We start from the raw sequence: 18,621 nt of genomic DNA, 5'->3' as shown, positions 1-18,621 counted from the left end.
TCAGAGAGAGGGACTGACAGAAGGGCTGTAACAATGGGTTCAAACAGAATCGCGATTTTGAGGATGTCATAGGACTATGCAGGGTTGCACTCTGTGGGAGATAGGGTCTCTGTAAGTTAGACTCGATGGCACTTGACAAAAACAAGGCTCTAGAGTTGGGAAGGTGACCTAAGCTGTGACTTGAGATTGGTTAAGGATGAGCAAAAGGAAGAAAACCATCACTAGCCGCAGTGACTGCTCTGACCCACTTGGTTCTAGGGTTATCAAGTGGAAAATGTTCTGTAAGCAGGTTAACAGTAACCACAGTTTTGACAAACAAGTATTAACAGCTTTAGCAACAATGCACACTCGGTACAGAATCTGGTGTCCTACATGTACCGAGACACCCTGTGACAGTGAACACAGATTCCACAGGCATGATCACTAATCCTCAAAAAACGGCCCAGAAGCTCTTTATTATGTTCTCCATTGGAAGGATCAAAAAGACACGACATGAGGAAGGGAAATAAGTTAGTAAACAGCAAGTCTGTATTCAAACCCAAGCTGCCTTACTCTAAATGTAGGCCTTTTCCATTACACCAATCCACCTCCAATGAGGAATGCTACTAGAATCAACATATGGAAGGATAGGAGTCTTGGCGTGGTGTAAACGGAAAACCCACCCAGCTGCTTACTGAAAGGTTGGAGGATCGAGTGCACCCAGAGGTAGCAGAAGAAAGGCCTCAGGATCTGCTACTAAAAGCCAGTCCTTGGGGACCTTACAGAGCACAGATCTACTCTGACATACATTGGGTCACCATGTGTTGAAACTGATGCAATGTCAACCTTTTGATGAGACGCCGTGTGATTCAGGGACAAAGATGACTTACTTTGGATGGTCTCATTTGCCATGTAGAAAAAAAGAGTATATGTATTCTGAGAAACTTGTGGCAAAAATAAATCCACTTGGTAGACATAAGAACCAATTATTAAATAAGGAGAATTCTTTTAGGTTCCACTCAGGGCAGGTATTTTAAGAGGACTCAACAAACGGATTTGGGACACGTTTGTGTAAGAGGAGCCTCATCTTATGCAAATACACATCCTAATTCCCTGGAATTGGTTTGCCCATAAAAATACTGAAAATACATTTTCTTATGAAGCAAGGCAGTTGGGGCGGGAGATTTGACTCATCCTTGCTCGTCACTCACTGTCTGTGCCAATGCTGTAAGCCACACATGCCTGCTGATCAAATCTGTGTGAATCAACCAGCCAAGCGCCAAGCCCCAAGCACATTACCCACGATTCTTGGGAGGATTCTGAGGTCGGCCTGAAAATTTGAAAAGTTTTCACATCGGATCATGCATTACATTATAGGTGAGGGCAAAAGAAGAACCTAGAAAGTCCTTTCAAGAGAAGTCTTCTGAAGTCCAGAAATAGACATTTTATTAAAAAACAACAACAACAAACTTCACTTAAACCAGAGGTTAACTCCAGGTCCACCATGCAGACGCTGATTCATTCCATGTGTGTGTTTATTGTTCTACAAGCATTCCTATGGCATCAAGTGGCCTCAAGGCCTAGACTTGAGCTCTGAATAGCCCCTCCCTGGAGATTTCCCAAGCACGGGTGGAGTGCTTACTTCATTCCTCGGTTTCCCAGTCTGAAAAATGGGGGCCAACACACCAATCCACACACAAGTGTGGTACATTTCATTGGTTAATTTGCATTTGTCCCTTTTGGATTTAAAAATGCATGGTGGAAATTAGGTGAACACTATGTATATTTTTGGCATTCTTGCTAGTATCCAATCACAGAGACTTACAGATAAACGGAATATTTTCTTCCTTATGACAGTATTGAGGAGCCTAGAGCTAAGCACACTGCACAGAAGAACGTCTTACAAATGTCCCTCTTTTGAGCCACCCACTGCCAGCAGCACGACCCGACACATAACAGCCCCGTATAGGACGGTTGAGGCTGTAAATCCTTATGGAAACAGATAGCTCCTCTTTCCCCGTGGAGTGGCTGGTGAGTGTGAACGCCAGGCCTTGAGGTTAGCAGTCTCACACATACTTACCCACTAGAGCCACTAGGGCTTCTCACGAGTGTTCACCATTTCTTCCCCAAATAGATTTGAAAGAGACCGGACTTCAGCATTAGACACATCTAGATTCAAATTGTGACTTGAAAATTCTACGGCCTTGAACAAAATATGTGAACCTGTCCAAGTCCCCGGTTTCTTACTTACAGACTCAAGATTCAAATACCAAGCTCATGGGGTTGTGGAGAGGGGATGCGACTATACTTGGGAGGCAGCTTACAGGAGACCTGACACACAGTAGGCACGCCATATATGTACCTGTTTCACTTTTCTCCCTGCTCCACGCCGAAACACGTGTGCAGAGAGACCCCAACCAATACAGCGCAGTTTTGAAGAGTATTTGGTTTCCATCAGGAGGAGAGATAGGTGCAAGTTTGAGCTCTTGGTCTTACATAAAAACAGGGATACATTTCCTGTGCACGCATCCATGACTCACCCTCGCGAGAGCATGTGTATTTGGCATTGCCACTCCGCATCAGCCCTCACTCCGTCAATAGCACTCTCTGCCTCACCAATGACTGCAGAGCACTTTCTAAGTGGGAACTCGTTAATGCGCCTCATCTCTCTCCGTGAAGGGTTGTTCACTCACTAGGAGCGTCGTTCTTCCTTGGCACATGAAGGATGAGCTGGAGACGTGGCCACCTTCCGGGAGAACTGAATAAAACCACAGACGCAAGTATCCTGAGTCTGACAAAGGCATTAAAGGTAATAGAACTTGTCTAGTTCACAATATGAAAAAAAAAAAAAAAAGAGTTCAAAATAGGAAATGGTGAGGCCACGGGCCCGTGGGGCCTGACCCAAAGCTATACATAAGGGAAGGGCACAAAGCTAGAGGCTTGTCCTCCTCTAAGTAAGGAACCGCATCTTGAAGCCATCCTGGAATCTACATTAGAAGACCCAATCATTCAGGCAAGTATGGTCTAACCACTTTAAAAGCCCGCTGCCACCGAGACCGTTCTGACTCACAGTGGACCCAGCACTGGGTTTCCATGGCTATGAGTTTCTGCAGAAGCAGAACTTCCTTTGTCCCCCGTGGAGCAGCTGGTGGTTTTGAAACCCTGAACTTGCAGTGCTCAGGGTGAGTCTATGAGAAACAAAGACTAAAACTACCATCTCTATTTTTGCTACCGCCATACACCCCACTCACATCACCACTGCTTCAATAACCCACAGGCATCCCAGAGCCCTGCTGCCTCCTGACGGCTGAGGCCCACTCCCACCAAAGCACGGCCATCACGGGTCACTTCGTCTTGGGAGTGAGCAAGCGCTTTCCTTCTGTTCAGTTAAGGAGGTCATCGAATGGAACTTTGCAAAACTCTGGGGTGTGTCATACCTCCAGGTGTCACAGCAAATGTTTTCTGCCTTACAAGGAACGAGAGGGAAATCTCAGATGAGATGTCATCAATTCGTGCGTTTCTTTGGCAGTTGTTTCCCATAACGTGGACTATGTGCTTCAGGGATTTTTTTTTTTTTGCTTCATTGTTTTTGGTTTTGTTTATGTGGGAGGTGGGGAGGAGGTAGTTTTCCTTTGAAATTTTCTTCCAGATACCTGACTTTCTTGCTACTCAATGAAACACATCGCATTTGAGGCATGGGCGAGAAAAGCAATATACTTCTATTTTATCATAGGAAAGCATGCTGGGCAGGAATTCTTTTTGAATCTTATTTGGATTTTAAAATAAATATACTTCTTTAGGTACAAAGTCAGCATATCCTACAGGGATATTACACAGTTAGTTGTTCAGAGACCAGTAGGGTTAGTCACACTTTCTTTTTCACTTCTTAAGAAGGAACTAACTTGCAGCCCTACTAAAAGTCTCACTGGTGGATTGGCATCAGCTCCTGAAAGAAAAGGGTTAACTTTGAGGACACCATTCTCAAAATGCAGGGGGGAAAAAAATCAATAAAATGCGATTTCAGATAAAAGCTGGGTGCAAGGTAGCTTGGCTCTTCCATGCCACAAGAGCAACCTTTTCAAAGCAAGATGCCCTATGCTTGCCACAACCCACTGCACACTTGTAGCTTCCTGGGTGCTTGGGGAAACAGTTGGTGCCATCTCATCTGCTCCCTCCTCGGCAGAGCCAGGCTGTACCTGCTGAAGAGCACCATTTGTACATGGCCAGAAGTAATCCAGCTGGGGTCATGTCACACACACACACACACACACACACACACACACGCGGCAGGCCCAGCTTTCACCACGCTGTTAGGAAGAGGTGCTGAGATGCCTTTCAGCAGAATGCATTCCTGCTGTAGGAGGGGATTGTTTACAGTGAATGTGCCGGGGCAACTCGGATGCACTAAGCTCACGGCTCAGACCTCATGTTCAGAGGATGCAGCTGGAGCTGGGTGCCTCACCTACCAGACCTCCAACTCCATCTGCTTCCTCCAGACGAGCCCCAGGCCAGGCGCTGCTTTCCGCTGCAACTGTAGCAAACGCAGATGGAAAAGAGAAGCTGTTTCACAGGAGACCCAGAGTAAGACAGGGCTCTTCGTCCAGCTTCAGCAATGACACAAAGTGCCCAAGGTTCTCACTGGTAAACAAGGCAGGTCTCCATTCCTAACACTTGCTGAAAGCTAACCTTGTAAGGACATCCAAAAATTTCTCGATCATTAACAGAAATAGGAGATTAGGATAAAAGCACCCCCACTTTCTCTCCAAACCTACTTTCAATGCTACCAGTGTTAGAAGGAAACTTACAGAAACACCTTCAATTAATGTTCTGACCAACAAGGAAAATGAAGGCCACCAAAATGAAATGACTTGTCCAAGGCAACACAGTTGCAAAATCCAGGAGTTATGCCTCCCCACCTACTCACTCTATCATGTGTACAGTATTTACTCCTAGTGTGTAGAATCAAACAAAAACAAGCAAAGGCCACTGTCCTCAAGCCGCTTCCAAGTCATAGCAACCCCTTCATCCTGGGTGTCCGAGACTGCAAATCTTCATGGGAGGAGACGGCCTCATCTTTCTCCCAAGAAGCAGCTGGTGTGTTTTGAGCCACCGATCTAGCAGTCAGCAGCCAACACCGAGCCAGCGGTTCTCAACCTATGGGTCATGACCCCTTAGGGGGTTGAACGACCCTTTCACAGGGGTAACCCGATTCATAACAGTAGCAAAATTACAGCTAGGAAGTAGCAACAAAAATAATTTTATGGTTAAGGGGTCACCACCACATGAGGAACTATATTAAAGGGTCGTGGCATTAGGAAGGTTGAGAACCACTGACCTAGCCCATAGCACCTTCACGTCTGATACTGTCCATGGTTCCTTGTTACATTCTGTGAGCTTAATCAGTACTTCCACTTATGCATAATGTGGAGTCCTGGTGGTGCACACAGTTGGGTGTCCAGCTGCTAACACAGAGGTTGGAGATATATGTCCACCCACCACGCATCCAGTAAACGAGCTGGCAATACTGTCCCCGAAATTCAGCCATTGAAAGCCGTGTGGAGCAGTCCTACTTTGAGACACATATGCTGGAGTCATCTCCACAGCAAATGGCCATGTGTACGCACACTTATAGAAGGAATTTGAAACAAGTAAAACCAAATACATTTAGTATTCGAAGTGTAAAGTCAAACACACACTTCCACCAAATATTTCCTGTGACAAATTGTTTCAAAGGTCTTTGAAAACAGACTCACCAACTCACACTCGTATTTTTAACATAAATGATAAAAGAATTGTCCTAGCCCTGAACTGTATTCACATTAAAAATGCAATTAATCGAGGACAGGCACAAATACAGTGCTGCCATGATTAGGACTTTCTGCGTGCTTAAAAAAACAAGAACCTCCACTCACTCACTAGGATGAAGAGACTGTCTTAACCGACCTAGGACCTGCCATCCATTCACACTTTAAAAACATGTACCTGATGGATTCTAAAATCTCTTTCAGGTTTTAATGCTTAGACGGACATGTTGAGACAAAGGTATGAACAACTACCAGTGGGAGTGGAAGAGAAAGTAATGCTGGGGAGTTGGGGAGAGAAACTTACTGGTCAGCCTACTGGAGAACTACTACAGCCTACTGGCTTTCCTTAACATTTCCCTATTTTCAATGGCAAAATCCATCCTTAGTTCCAAAACGTCCCAAGAGATATTACCATCACACATCCTATTATCTCCCCCTCTTTAAAATCAAGATTTTGGCCCTCACATTTACTTAGGTCTTTCTTTGGCTCCAATAGTCAGTATCTCCCCACATGGTCCCAATATCTAAAAGAGAGATTTCCCTGATGTAACGCCAGCTTCAAATGTTTCTTAAAGGTTCACGTTCTCCAGGAAGTTCTCCACATGCCACTCTAGACTTGAAGTGCTTAAGGGCCCAACAGGCACATTAAGTATCATCATTGGTACATGAATATTTTCATAAATATTTCAATGAATATTCAATGAGTATTTTCAAACAATGGTCTGCCTGCCCCTTTCTGCCATGGAAGTGCCAAGAGGGCAAGGAATATGAGTTAAATTTTAAAAAATACTGTTTTAAAAATCCTAAAAACCTTTATTAAACAAAAATATCAAAATGTGGAGTTATGGTTGCTCAAAATATCCCCCATTAAGTCTACGCATTTCTGTAGGCAGAGTTTTCCAGCTTTTGAACCATTCCCTGGAGAAGTCTGTGCTCTCTGAGTCATACCAGGTCAAAAGAGCAATTTTGGTGGGCACAAATTGTGCTTCTTTGAAACAGTTTTTGAGATCTGGGGATGAAAAGAAGTGTGAAGGTATAAGATCAGGGCTCTCGGGTGAATGGGGCAGCTTCCTTGCTATCTGCTAGGCTTGATGGAGAAAATGTCCTCCATGCAATTGCATTGGTCTATTTCTTATGCAGTTTTGATTTCAGTAAAACTTCTTCAAAATAGATGATTATTTGGTGTCAAGAAAATTTATCAAGATAACCCCTTTGGAACTAAAAAAAATCCCCATAACCTGCAGAACTGAGCTCTGTGCTTTGAATCAAGTAGCCTGGCATGTTGTTCTTGTCGTTGTGAGGTGCCAATTGAATGGATTCCAACCCATAGCAATCTATGTGCGACAGAATGAAACAACAAGGCCAGGGCCTGCCCCATCCTAACAATTTTTCCTGTGTGTGAGCCCACTGTTGCAGCCACAGTGTCAATCCATTTCCTTGAAGACTTTCCATTTTTTTGGCGACCCTGCCCAGCTTATCTCCTCCAAAGTCACTTTTTTAAAAACATGATTTTACTGGGGGCTCTTACAGCTATTATCACAATCCATACATCCATCCATTGGGTCAAGCACATTTGTACATATGTTGCCATCATCATTTTCAAAACATTTTCTTTCTGAGCCCTTGGTATCAGCTCATTCCCCCCTCCCTCCCTCCCTCATGAACCCTTGCTAATTTATTCTTTTAAATTTTTCATGTCTTACACCAACCACTGTCTCTCCCTACACCTACTTCTCTGTTGTCCATGCCCCTGGGAGGGGGTTATAGTAGATCATTGTGACCGGTTCCTCCTTTCTGCCCCCGAAAGTCACTCTTTTAATTAGACCTTGCTCTCTGGATCACATTGAAAAATCTAAGACTGTCCCCCAACTAGGATTCGTGCCACAAAACTATCTTCATTAACTTTTATTTTGAGTAAAAGAACGATGGAAATATCAGCTCTTTGCGCTAGCTGATTTTCATACAATAATTTTTCAAGGCATTAAAAAAAGATTAAGATGAGTGAATTGCTGAGGACTTACATGTGGCCAACCACTGATCAAAGATGTGTATAAGCATGTTTTTATGTTTCTCTTTTCAACCTTTCCTTTAGTCTTTCACTGTTCATTAATTCTTTCACACTTTCTTGTTTCTTTCTGTCATTATTCTTTCCCTTATGCTGGAGCTAAAAAGGATGCTGTAATTGAGCCCACTGCTCTCTGTATGTGGTGGTCCTCAAGAAAGAATCACAGGTTTGGTTTTCCACTTGTGTTTCTGCATCACCCACTTTAATATTACAAAAACTAGTTTGGGTAAACATTAAAACAGTACAAAGCAAGAAAATTAATTGCCTTCTCTCATGAAATGATGGTACTCCTATCCTGTTCAAAAATTCATTCTCTCTCTCACGCACTCATACAGAGCACACACACGTGCGTGCACACACACTGCAGAATCCTGCAGAGCAAAATGGCTTACCATCAGAGCTACTAAAAGCTACCGAGAGGTTTTGAATGCTTAAAGTGAACATGTTTGAGGTTGATTTTGAAGTGTTTCTCAGGCGCTGAGAAATATTTAATTGTGCATCAAAACACATTTAAAAATATAACTCATGGTTGGGGGAAACCACACTGAACATGAATCTCTTCGAACTTTTAATCTAGTCCTATCAGCTTACTTTGGATGGTCTAAACCCTACAAATTAGCAACGCAGGGTAGAATTTAGAAAAAGTATTCTCTTCCAAATTTAGTATCTCGGTTGATGACAGTCTCTGCTGGGAGAGTCCCAGTTTATGACTATTGTCTTGATGTAATCATTAATAATGTACCTTTACATTCTCAAAATGTCCATTTGTACGGTTAATAATAGCGTCTCCCTATCTAACAGACCTGAAAATTATTAGCTGGTAAATTCCCAATGTTACCAGAGGCCTAAAAGTACTGTGTGGGCCAAAATTTCACAACCCTTAGACGCTGCACAAAAGAACAATTAAAAAAAGTTGATGGAACAATTAAAAATAAGTTGATGGAACACTGAGCAGTTCTATCGGCTGTGGCAAGTGACAAGCTTGAATGCAGGCAGCAGGACCTGGGAAGCACCTGGGACAGATAGAGGAGGTGGCCGGATAATGAGTATTTATTGCTTGAGCAACAAAAAATGTTGAGTTTGGTGGTAAGCATGACTCCCAGGCAAGGAAGTTGGATCTACCACAACCTAGCCTTCAGCACCAATGTCTTCCTCTAACTCTGCAGTTAATGTAAGAAGAAAGACAGCATGTGGATTGGCACAGAGTAGAAACAAGGGTCAAGTAGAAACAACCTCTTTACATAAATTGAAAAACATCCCCGCAAAGTACAAGATCTCTTCATCCCAACTGAAAGTGCACAAAGTAGCTATAGACAGACATGTCATGTAAAAACGGTGGATTTTTTTAATAGCCTTGGCATTCCTAACGTTAAGAATACAAACAGGTACAAGCACAGTACAGGGCGAGAGGACTGTGGTCACAGAGATAAATCCTAGCAGATTCCACTTGAGGGAAAGAAGGCCACTGTTTCATGATGCAGCAATTAGAGACAAACTGTGGAGACTAGGTCTTTCACGAGAAAGCCCTTCTCTGTCACTGCCTGAGCCCGAAAACATGAATTAGTGATAGACGAACCAACACTTGAGTCGTGGACAGGTGGCAAGGGAATCTCTGTCGTCCCTCTTAGCTCCGGGGCTGGGAGTGGCTGGCAGATGTGCAGGTTCGTCCTCAGTTTGTGCTAAGATAATGCCAAGTGCATGAAACAGACTTTTAAAAAAATAATCATCAAATTTTAGAAATAAATGAAACTGATTTGCTGTACAAACAGCAAACATTGCAAACCATGCTGAGACGGAAATTAACACATGAGGAAAATGAACTAGTTGCTGTTCTAAGCATCCAGATTGTGAGACTTATTACACACAGAGTAGGGTCAGCAAGGGGCAAGCTTGGGAGGCTCAGCGGAGGATGTGATGCTGGAAGTGTACGTAATCACCTGGCCACCTGTGAGAGAGGAAAATACAGCTGCAAGACACTGGAAAAACAAGAGCCGTGGTCTCGGGCTTCCAGACTGGATGTGAGCCCTGCACATACCTTTAAGCATCTTCCTAAGGCAGCACATGTGGACTGCAGGCCTGAGTTACTACTGTTGAGCCAGATCAGTCCTTTCCCCAGAAGCCAGAACCCTCTTGGGACACCATCAGATTCTGCTAAGAGGAGTCCTGCAGGGACAGCAGAGAGCACCTTCACCTCCTGAGCCCGAAAGCACCAATCGTCACTGCCTTCTAATATCTCCTTCTTTTAATTTCTGAGCTGCCGAGAATAACAGTGCTTCTGTTTTGGTACGAACCGCCTAACCGCTAATCAGGCAAGTAAGTGTCTAATAGTGTGGTCTCTCAGCCAATCACACAGCTCTTGGAAAATCATTTTCCTCATCTGAAAAAAAAATGGATAAAGTAATGCCCCTTTCCCAGTGTTGATGTGAAGCTTAAAGGTGCCTTTTTACACAAGAATACCCAGCATACACTGCAGGCTTGAGACGTGTCTCAAAAACAGCCCTCTGGCTTCTGAATGACAAGAATCTACCTTCAAAGTCAGCTGGTGGAAGCCCATGAAAGTCATGGGACTCCCATGGGTTAATTTATTCCACAAACCAGATAGGTATTTGCAAGTACACTGTCACTGTAACCACTGCAGGGTTGTGTGTGCTCTTTGACAGGAGGGACACTTTCCCAAAAAAATCCTGATCTGCATTAAGCAGCGCTCAGCTGTAGAGGGTCTCATGGAGTCCAGATCCCTCAGGCTCTGGGAGGTTGACCACTCGCTGCTTTGTCTCCTAGAGGGACTTGATTCTACAGGGTGGTCTGGCCTCTTAAAAAAAAAAAAATCACACAGACAGAAAACAGCAATGTAAACCAACCAAAAATGTGAGGAATGCAAGCTCTGCCAACCAAGTAAATAAATAAAATGTGAGATGCTTCATAATAACTGGACACTATGCATTTTTCAAGCCTGCACAATCAAAAAACTTGACTTTTCCACCAATTCTGCAAACATCCTCTTTGAACCCATTCTTGGTGGCCTTCCTGCTCTGAAGCCACACTGACCACCTCTCTGAGCCACCACCACCACCCCCCAGTAAATGACCGGGATGGTCGTGACCTCAGCTATCCCAACAATCTGATAGTTACTTGGTTCACTGTGTGTTCCCAGTGAAGTTCAGAGCACGGAATCCCAGTTAAGCAGGTAAAAGGTTCACTTTAACTTAACTCCTCCATCTTTCTCATACAGGAGATTGGGGCAGGGTGAGGGGACAATAATACAGCTATCTCCCTTCTTAAACAATGCAAGGATCTCTGGAAATTCTACAACGAATCGTTCTTATTGGTCTGTTTTCATGCTGGCCTATTTTCTGGTTAACTGTTACTCAGAATCGACTAGGTGTCAGGCACTTTACTTGTATACCTTTCACACAGATTATTTGATTCAAGTCTATACCAACCCAGTGAAGAACTACTATTAGATTCCTTTTCCAATTTCAAGGGAGTTGGCCCAAAGTCACACAGCAAGTAAGTGGCGAAGCTGGGATTCAAACCCAGACAGTCCCTGATGGTAACCAGAGGCTCTGCAACCACCAAAGGAGTGTGGACAGCAGGAATCTGGAGACACAGTAAGGGGCTCTGATAGCCTGGGCCCAGGACCAGGGAAAACACAGGATCCAGGCAGTCTCGGCCTTCTTTCTTGTCCACATTGATAAAGACGCAAAGACTGACCAGTTGAGAAACAAATCCTCTCGTCCTCTAAAGCAGTAGGTCTCAACCTTCCTCATGCCGCGACCCTTGAATTCAGTGCCTCATGTTGTAGTGACCCCACCCATAAAATAATTCTCGTAGCTACTTCCTAACTGTAATTTTGCTACTGTTATGAATCGTAATGTAGATATCTGATATGCAGGATTTATTTTACAAATTGAACATAATTAAAGCATAGTGATTCATCACAAAACAGTATGTAATTATATTGTGAAAAAATTAATTCTAATGACAAATAAATGAAATTTTCTCCCGAAGCAAGGTGTAGCATGGGTAACAGTCTTCACACCCGGTACTCATTTGTGAGCCTATCTGCATGTGGGCGGACGCGCCTGGAGACAATAGAGGAGCGGTGTCTCAGTTCCTAAGATCATCGGAAATAGGTGTTTCCCGAAGGTGGATGGTGGAAGCAACCCTATGAAAAGGCTGTTCAACCCCCAAAGGGGTGGCGACCCACAGGTTGAGAACCACTGCTCTAAAGCTAACTCAGGTGCCGGGACAGATACCCTTTGGGTGGCAGGCCAAGAGAGAAGGGGGCCAAGATCGTGGAAGTTTTTGTCCTTCTATAAAATGCAACCAACCAGAAGCAGAGCCCACTGCTCTCTCCTGGGCTCTAGGATCACCTCCCCCAGAAGGTGGAGTGGGGCATTTTGGGAATGTATTTGTTTTGCCACCCACTCTCTGCCCTTCTCTCTCAGCAGGCTCCACACCAGGCGGGAAAATCAGAAAATCTCATCACACGGTTACAATCAAAATAGTATACCCCCCAACTGTAGACTGAGAAGGGGAAAAAAAAGTTAAGCCTCAATGTTTTTTCATAGTACATGTTAATGTGGTACTTAAAACAGTCCAAACTCCTGTGAGGTCTCACCAAAGATGCAGAAGGGCAAAAAAGCTTCCCTAGTCCCAAAAGCAGGCAAATAACCAAGATCTCTGGACTTATGTCCCCATTGCCTTCCTCTGATTGTCAAGTAATGGGAGAGTAGGGAAATGGAGTTAATCATCTAAGCCATACAGCGCCCCAAAACTAGTTTTTTCACCCATGAGAAACAAACAACCCAAAGAAGTCACTGTGACACATAATTAAGTCACAGCTGAGGACACAGAGCCATGCTGTGAGAAGTTAACCTTGAAACACATGTCCTACATGGTCTGATGGGCCAAACAAATCCCCCACTTAGCCAGGAGATTGTCCTTCCATCAGTGAAACCCAGGCAGCACCAGCCAATATTTCCTCCCTCTGTGCACCTGCCGGCTACAGACTCAACTGAAGTTTCTTGGCCAAACTTTTAAGAAACTTGCAACATGACTCAAGATACTGCATACACTGAGAGCTTAGACCTGGGGGTAAATCTTACTTCTACAACTAGCTTATTGGACATTCCTAGGTAACTTGCTTGTCTTCTCTGTGCCACGATGTCCCTCTCTGGTGTATGGGTTTAATATTCACACATATAAGCTTTTATACTTGTAAGAAAAAAACAAGGAGAAATAAAAACTGAAGGCTAATTATTATTTCTCCATATATATTTTCAGTTTATCTTTCTTTCCCTCACAGCATACCAGTAATCAAATCCCATTACAATATCAAAGACCTAATATTTTTTGACCAGCTACAGTTCTGGTGTATTGAAGATCACTTACAAAACCTGATCCTGTAGCTTGAAACCCCTTCTAGAAAGAGCCATTATAAAAGTACTTATAACAGAAATTGACTCTATATATAGCCTTAGGCCTTAGCCTCCCCATTTTATAGATGGTAAGACTAAAGAAAGTTACTGGATGAAGGTTTATTTTTAATCAGTAATTGAAATAATAACAGGATACACTTAAAACTTCTAATGTTTACTATTAAATTAACCCCAAAAATGCTCTTGCTGCTTACTGTGCTCTAAAGCATGTGTTGGTATGGACTTTTTCACTACCAGCAAGTATAATGCATTAATGGTGTGTGAACTGACATAGCCACCCAGTATTTGCCAGATGACCAGATCCGTCTTTCTTTCCATAAACACGCAGATAAACAAACCATTCCTAAGGAAGGGACCTGCAAGCGGAGTTTATATCTTCGCTGAGAACCGCTCTTTCCCTTCTTTTAGATACTCGGACAGTTTGAATCACGACAAACAAACTTACGCGGGCCGCCTGGGCGCCCTGAACAGTCAGCACAGGGACAACATTTCTGAACGGTCGAATAAACTGGCTGAAACGTCTCCATGGCTGTAGCAATGTCACTACTGCTCCTACTGTTAGCCTTGTGACGAGACACAAACGCATGTGAGCAGGTCCACGAGGAGAGAACCAGTGTCTCCACGAACATCTCTGACATAACACCGGGTTGGCTTGTATATGTGGTTAAGGAAGGGTTAAAACAAACAACCCCAAAATACTCCCCCTCACGCACCCAGTCTTCTTAAAACCAAATAATGGTTAATTTAGCCAGAATAATATCTGCCTTGAGCATTATGCTCTTTTAAGATCGATCCATATAGGTTCAAACTGACAACAGTAACCCTTAGATCAGAACCTGAAGGGCAGTGAGTTTGTGTTAACAGTGGAGAAGCAACTCAGAAACTGAGGAAGCGAATGAATGGTTGCGGAACTAGATTAGAAGTCATCAACATCACTGAAATGTACGTGAAGAATGTCCTGCCATGCATATTCTTACCAAAAAAGAAGAGATAAAAATGTTTAAGTGAAATAAGCAACTTAATTATGTCAGAAGAGGCAAAGAAATGAGCAGGGCACAGCAGCTTTTTATTGATAATCCGATATAATAGAGTGGCATGTTGCTGTAATTGAGTTTCCAGAAGCATCAACTTCTCTCTATCACTTTCTTGTCCCAAATCACTAATCTTAGGACAGCTGACAGTTTCTAAAGCCTGAAAGAAACTCTCTTTTCCCTCTGAAACTGCATTTTGTTCTATGAATTCTGTAGGCAAGGGATCCATTAAGTTGCTCAGCACCAAAATTTGTGTTCCAAAGAAAATGAAGATTTTCTCCCATGCCACGCCTCATCAAGCCCTTACAAATTAAAGAGTTGGACACGCCATCACAGCCAAAGACCCAAAGTTAAATTTAACAGACCAGTCCTACCAGCTGAGAAGTTTATGGCAGATTCAAAACAAAAAAAAAAAACCATTGTAAAAACCTGCCAAAGTTAAAGGAATAATTTGTTATCCCCCACCGTTTCACCTTCAACCCAGCAGGGAGGGAAAAAGCCAGAAAAGCCAGTGTGGCAGGGAGTGCAGGCAGGCAAAGTCTTATTTTGAAATGTACTCTGCGCCTGGCCAGACCCTCTCTCTTAGTGCCCGGGGTCCTCCTCCAGTTTTAATTCGGGCGGGGGAGGGAGTGGGCACTAAATCTGGGATGATAATCCCTGCAGCCAGAGTCATCCCTTACATGAAGGAATAAAGGCAGCAACTTTTCGCTCAACTGGGAAAATGAAATCGCTGGGATGGGTTGCTGGAAATTCTCTTAAGCTTTTTCCCCACTGCCCACGAAAGCACAGCTGTAAAAATAAATATCTCGACAGCCAGCGTCCGCGGCCACCAACAGTTTCCCCCCTTTCCCTCCATGGCCAAAGCTACCCTCTCTGTCGGCACCACCTTCTCCACGGGACCGCGAACCGGGAAGAGGCGGCGAGCCGGCCGGCGCCACTCACCCGGGGAGGGGAAAAGCTCCAGGTCGACTTTCTCCGTCTTGATGATGGTGAGAGTTGGCTTCAGATCCACGGCCGCCTTCATGGTGCCAGCAGGAGCGGGACAGCCGAAACGAGGGCAGGGTTGCTGGCACTGTGGACGTTTCGTCTTTTCACTGGGGACTGCGAGCAGGGGCCCGGGGACGCGGGGTGAGGGGTTCAGCCTTCCTCCCCCTACACGCTCCACTTCCCACCAACTGCCCCACGCCCTAACGGTGCGCGCCCTCCTGGGAAAGTTGGCACTGGGCGGCCCTGGGGGAGCACTCCGTCGGGCCCGCCCCACTCAGCGCGCCTTCCTCTCGGGTTCCGCGGCCTCCCGGCTCTGGCGCCTGTCACGCTGCGCACTGGCTGCCCGCGCCTCGCCCCGCGCGCTCGCCCTCGCCCTCGCCCCGCGCCCGCGTCCTCGCCCGGCCCGCGCCCGCGCTCTCCTCCTCGGCAGGGCGGTTCACAGCAGCGGGCTCCGCGCGGCTCCGCGCCCCGGCCAGGAGATCCGCGGGGCGGGGCAGGAGGCGGGGCGAGGGGCGGGGCGAGGGCGGGCAGGGGCGGGCTCACGATTGCAACCAATCCCCGCCAGCGGCCCCGGGGACCCGCCAGCCCGGCGAGCCCCGCGGCCCGCGCCCCGCCGGAGCGAAGCCCGGGAGGCGGGTGCGAGCCCCAAGCGGCCGAGCCTCCCGGGCACGGGACGGCAGGGACGGCCTGGCGCCCGCGGGGCCGTGGCTCGGCGAGGTGGCCTGGGCCTGGGCGGCTTTGGGGAAAGTCCGTCTGATTCTTCACGCATTCTTTGGAGCTGTGTCAGCCCCTCCTACCTCCCCCAAGGCTCCGGAATAGTTTTCCGAGGGCGTGTACATCACTCATTCACAAAGACTGACTGACACACAGGACGTGAGGCATAGGGGACCCTGGGGCGTGCGTGCGGCAGACGCAGGGGGTCGCCGAGCCTGGGTCCTCACGACTCCAGTGGAGGGTGGGGTTCTAGAGGGACCTCAGAGGGTTCAAAGCCCACCCAGTTAATAAGAAGGGGCATTCATGGGCTGAAGCTTGGTGCCACCGCCCCTGACAGGGTCCAAGCCAAAGACCGCTTTCGGGAGACCCCATACAAAGGCTCCTATTTCCAAATACTGTTGGGAATCGGGATGGTGCCGCTAAGCGAGAAGCCAGTCACGCTGTAGATTTCTGGTTTACTTTACAGCAGTAGTTGAAGGGGGAGCCCCATTCTGATACATTTACCCTCGAATTATCCCGTCCTTTTTACAATGTCGCCAGGCACCAGAACTTCATCTCGCCCTTTATAAATGCCCCGAGTGTACTAGATAAAACTACTAGCCAAACCGCCACCACCAGGAACATCCGCAGCCCCTTGCACGATCTCAGTGCGTAGCACCATCCTATTTGGGAACTACAGACGCTGCAAAAATCATGCCAGGATCCCAAATGATTCGTGATTTGCCACTGATCTTGCGAGTTACCACACCTGGAGATTGTTTGGATTAACTAATCAATCGCTAAATATTGAGGAGCATACAGAAACACCGTAATGTAGCTAGCGCCAGGCCTTTAGAGCTACTACTGACTAATGTGAATCTTCCTGAGCAGCCGCAGAGAAAGCTATCTTAATAGTGGTTTTCTGAGTTCTTATTTAATGCTAAGCTCACCTTTTACTGCCCCTGATGACTTTCAATTCACCTGCTTGTCTTCAAAACCCAGTTGTGTCTCCCCAAAGCACTAGTAACTAGCAGTGTTGCCAGCACCATTCAAAGAGTCCGGAATAGAAAATCCATCTTTAGCTCCTGATTCAATCTCCAGGCTACACAGGTCCTTTGGTGACCAGAGGAAAACATGTGTGTGCGGGTGGCTCAGATTTATAAAGGAACAAAGACAGTTACAATCCAGCTGTGCCTCCAAAGGTGCGAGAAAACAATGGTGGGCCCCAGATGACAAAAACAGGCACGTCTGACCCTGGGACAGTCTCTGGGAAATAGCTGGAGGATTGTGCATTTGCACGTCCAAATGAGCAGCAACGGGGAGACGGAGCCTGAGCTCACCCTGCTTTACTCGCTGTAACTGCGTCACTGGGAGAACTGAGCAGATCAGCAATTTCTTTGAGGACATTTTGTTTTGTTGATGGTGTTTTAAGAACATTCTGGTATTTTTCTAATCCTAAGGGAGTCCTGGTGGCATGGTAGATTACATGCTGGGCTGCTTGCTAACTGCAAGGTTGGCCGTTAGGAACCATCAGCCTCTCTGAGGGAGAAAGATGAGGCTTTCTGCTCCCTTAAAGATTTAAGGTCTTAGAAACACACAGTGGCAGTTCTACGCCTTCACTATGAATCGGGACGACACAATGGCAGTGAGATTTTTGCTTTGAGTCCTTCTCTAGTTTCAAACTCAGGCTCCTTAGAGTAATAGTAATTCTGTTCTCTCTTCACAGTGTCCTCCTCAACTATCTCCTCCCCCGCTGGCCTGGACATTGCTGCTAGCATCCACCAAATTCAGGGACTTGAAAGAGCCCACTGTGAGTAAACCATTAACACTTTCTGCTCTAGGAATTCCTTCTAATTCAACAATGACAGCCCGACCAGGCAATCATCTTTATTTCTCAGCTACTATCCTTTCTCTCACTGGTATCGAGTTGATTCCAAATCATAGAGACACTATAGGACAAGGTAGAACCGCCCCTGTGGGTTCCCAAGATTGTAACTCTTTACAGGAGTAGAAAGCCTCATCTTTCTCCTGAGGAGCGCCTGGTGGTTTTGAACTGCTGATCTTATAGTTAGCAATCTAATGAGTAACCACTATGCCAGCACAGAGGTCTAAATGATCCCCTGAAGGAGTGAGATTAGGTAAAGCAAGATTGAAGAGAGTCTGGCATTGCCAAGGGCCTTCAGAAAAATTACTTCTGGATGATATTAATTATGAGTTTTTATGCTTCCAGAAGTTACACAATAAATCTTGGATTTGTTATAGGGCCTTGAGGACAAGGAACAGCAGTAATAAATGATGGTGGTCATTTGATGATAGTTATAGATATGACCATTATAATGTCTATGAATGCAAATATATGTTGTCGGAAGAATTACAGAATTTGTGTGAAAATTAAAGAATCTTAAAATTGAATGAAGCGCTGACTGATCCTGTGCCATTCCCATGATAAGCTACAGATCTGACCACGGTGATTTACAGGGGATTCTTTGGCTGATTTACGGAAGTAGATCTTTAGGCCTTCCTTCGGGCCTGTCATAGTCTAAAATAGTGGTTCTCAACCTTCCTAATGCCGCGACCCTTTAATACAGTTCCTCATGTTGTGGTGACCCCCAACCATA

The 18,621-nt window shown here is 45.5% G+C and overlaps 1 protein-coding gene across 1 annotated transcript in view; it reads right to left on the bottom strand.

Annotated features, from left to right (window-relative positions):
• Positions 1 to 15,759, bottom strand: part of ETS1 (ETS proto-oncogene 1, transcription factor) — a 69,803-nt gene extending 54,044 nt beyond the window's left edge. Inside the window, exon 1 of the mRNA XM_075564093.1 lies at positions 15,266 to 15,759. Coding sequence (XP_075420208.1) covers positions 15,266 to 15,347 — 82 coding nt within the window. The 5' untranslated portion in view covers positions 15,348 to 15,759. The remainder of the gene's footprint in view (positions 1 to 15,265) is intronic.
• Between the last annotated feature and the right edge of the window lie 2,862 nt (positions 15,760 to 18,621).

Source organism: Tenrec ecaudatus, chromosome 12 (assembly GCF_050624435.1).
Source record: "Tenrec ecaudatus isolate mTenEca1 chromosome 12, mTenEca1.hap1, whole genome shotgun sequence".
NCBI lineage: Eukaryota > Metazoa > Chordata > Mammalia > Afrosoricida > Tenrecidae > Tenrec > Tenrec ecaudatus.
The sequence above is the reverse complement of the archived record's forward strand: the minus strand, read 5'-3'. Positions and strand labels throughout refer to the sequence as shown.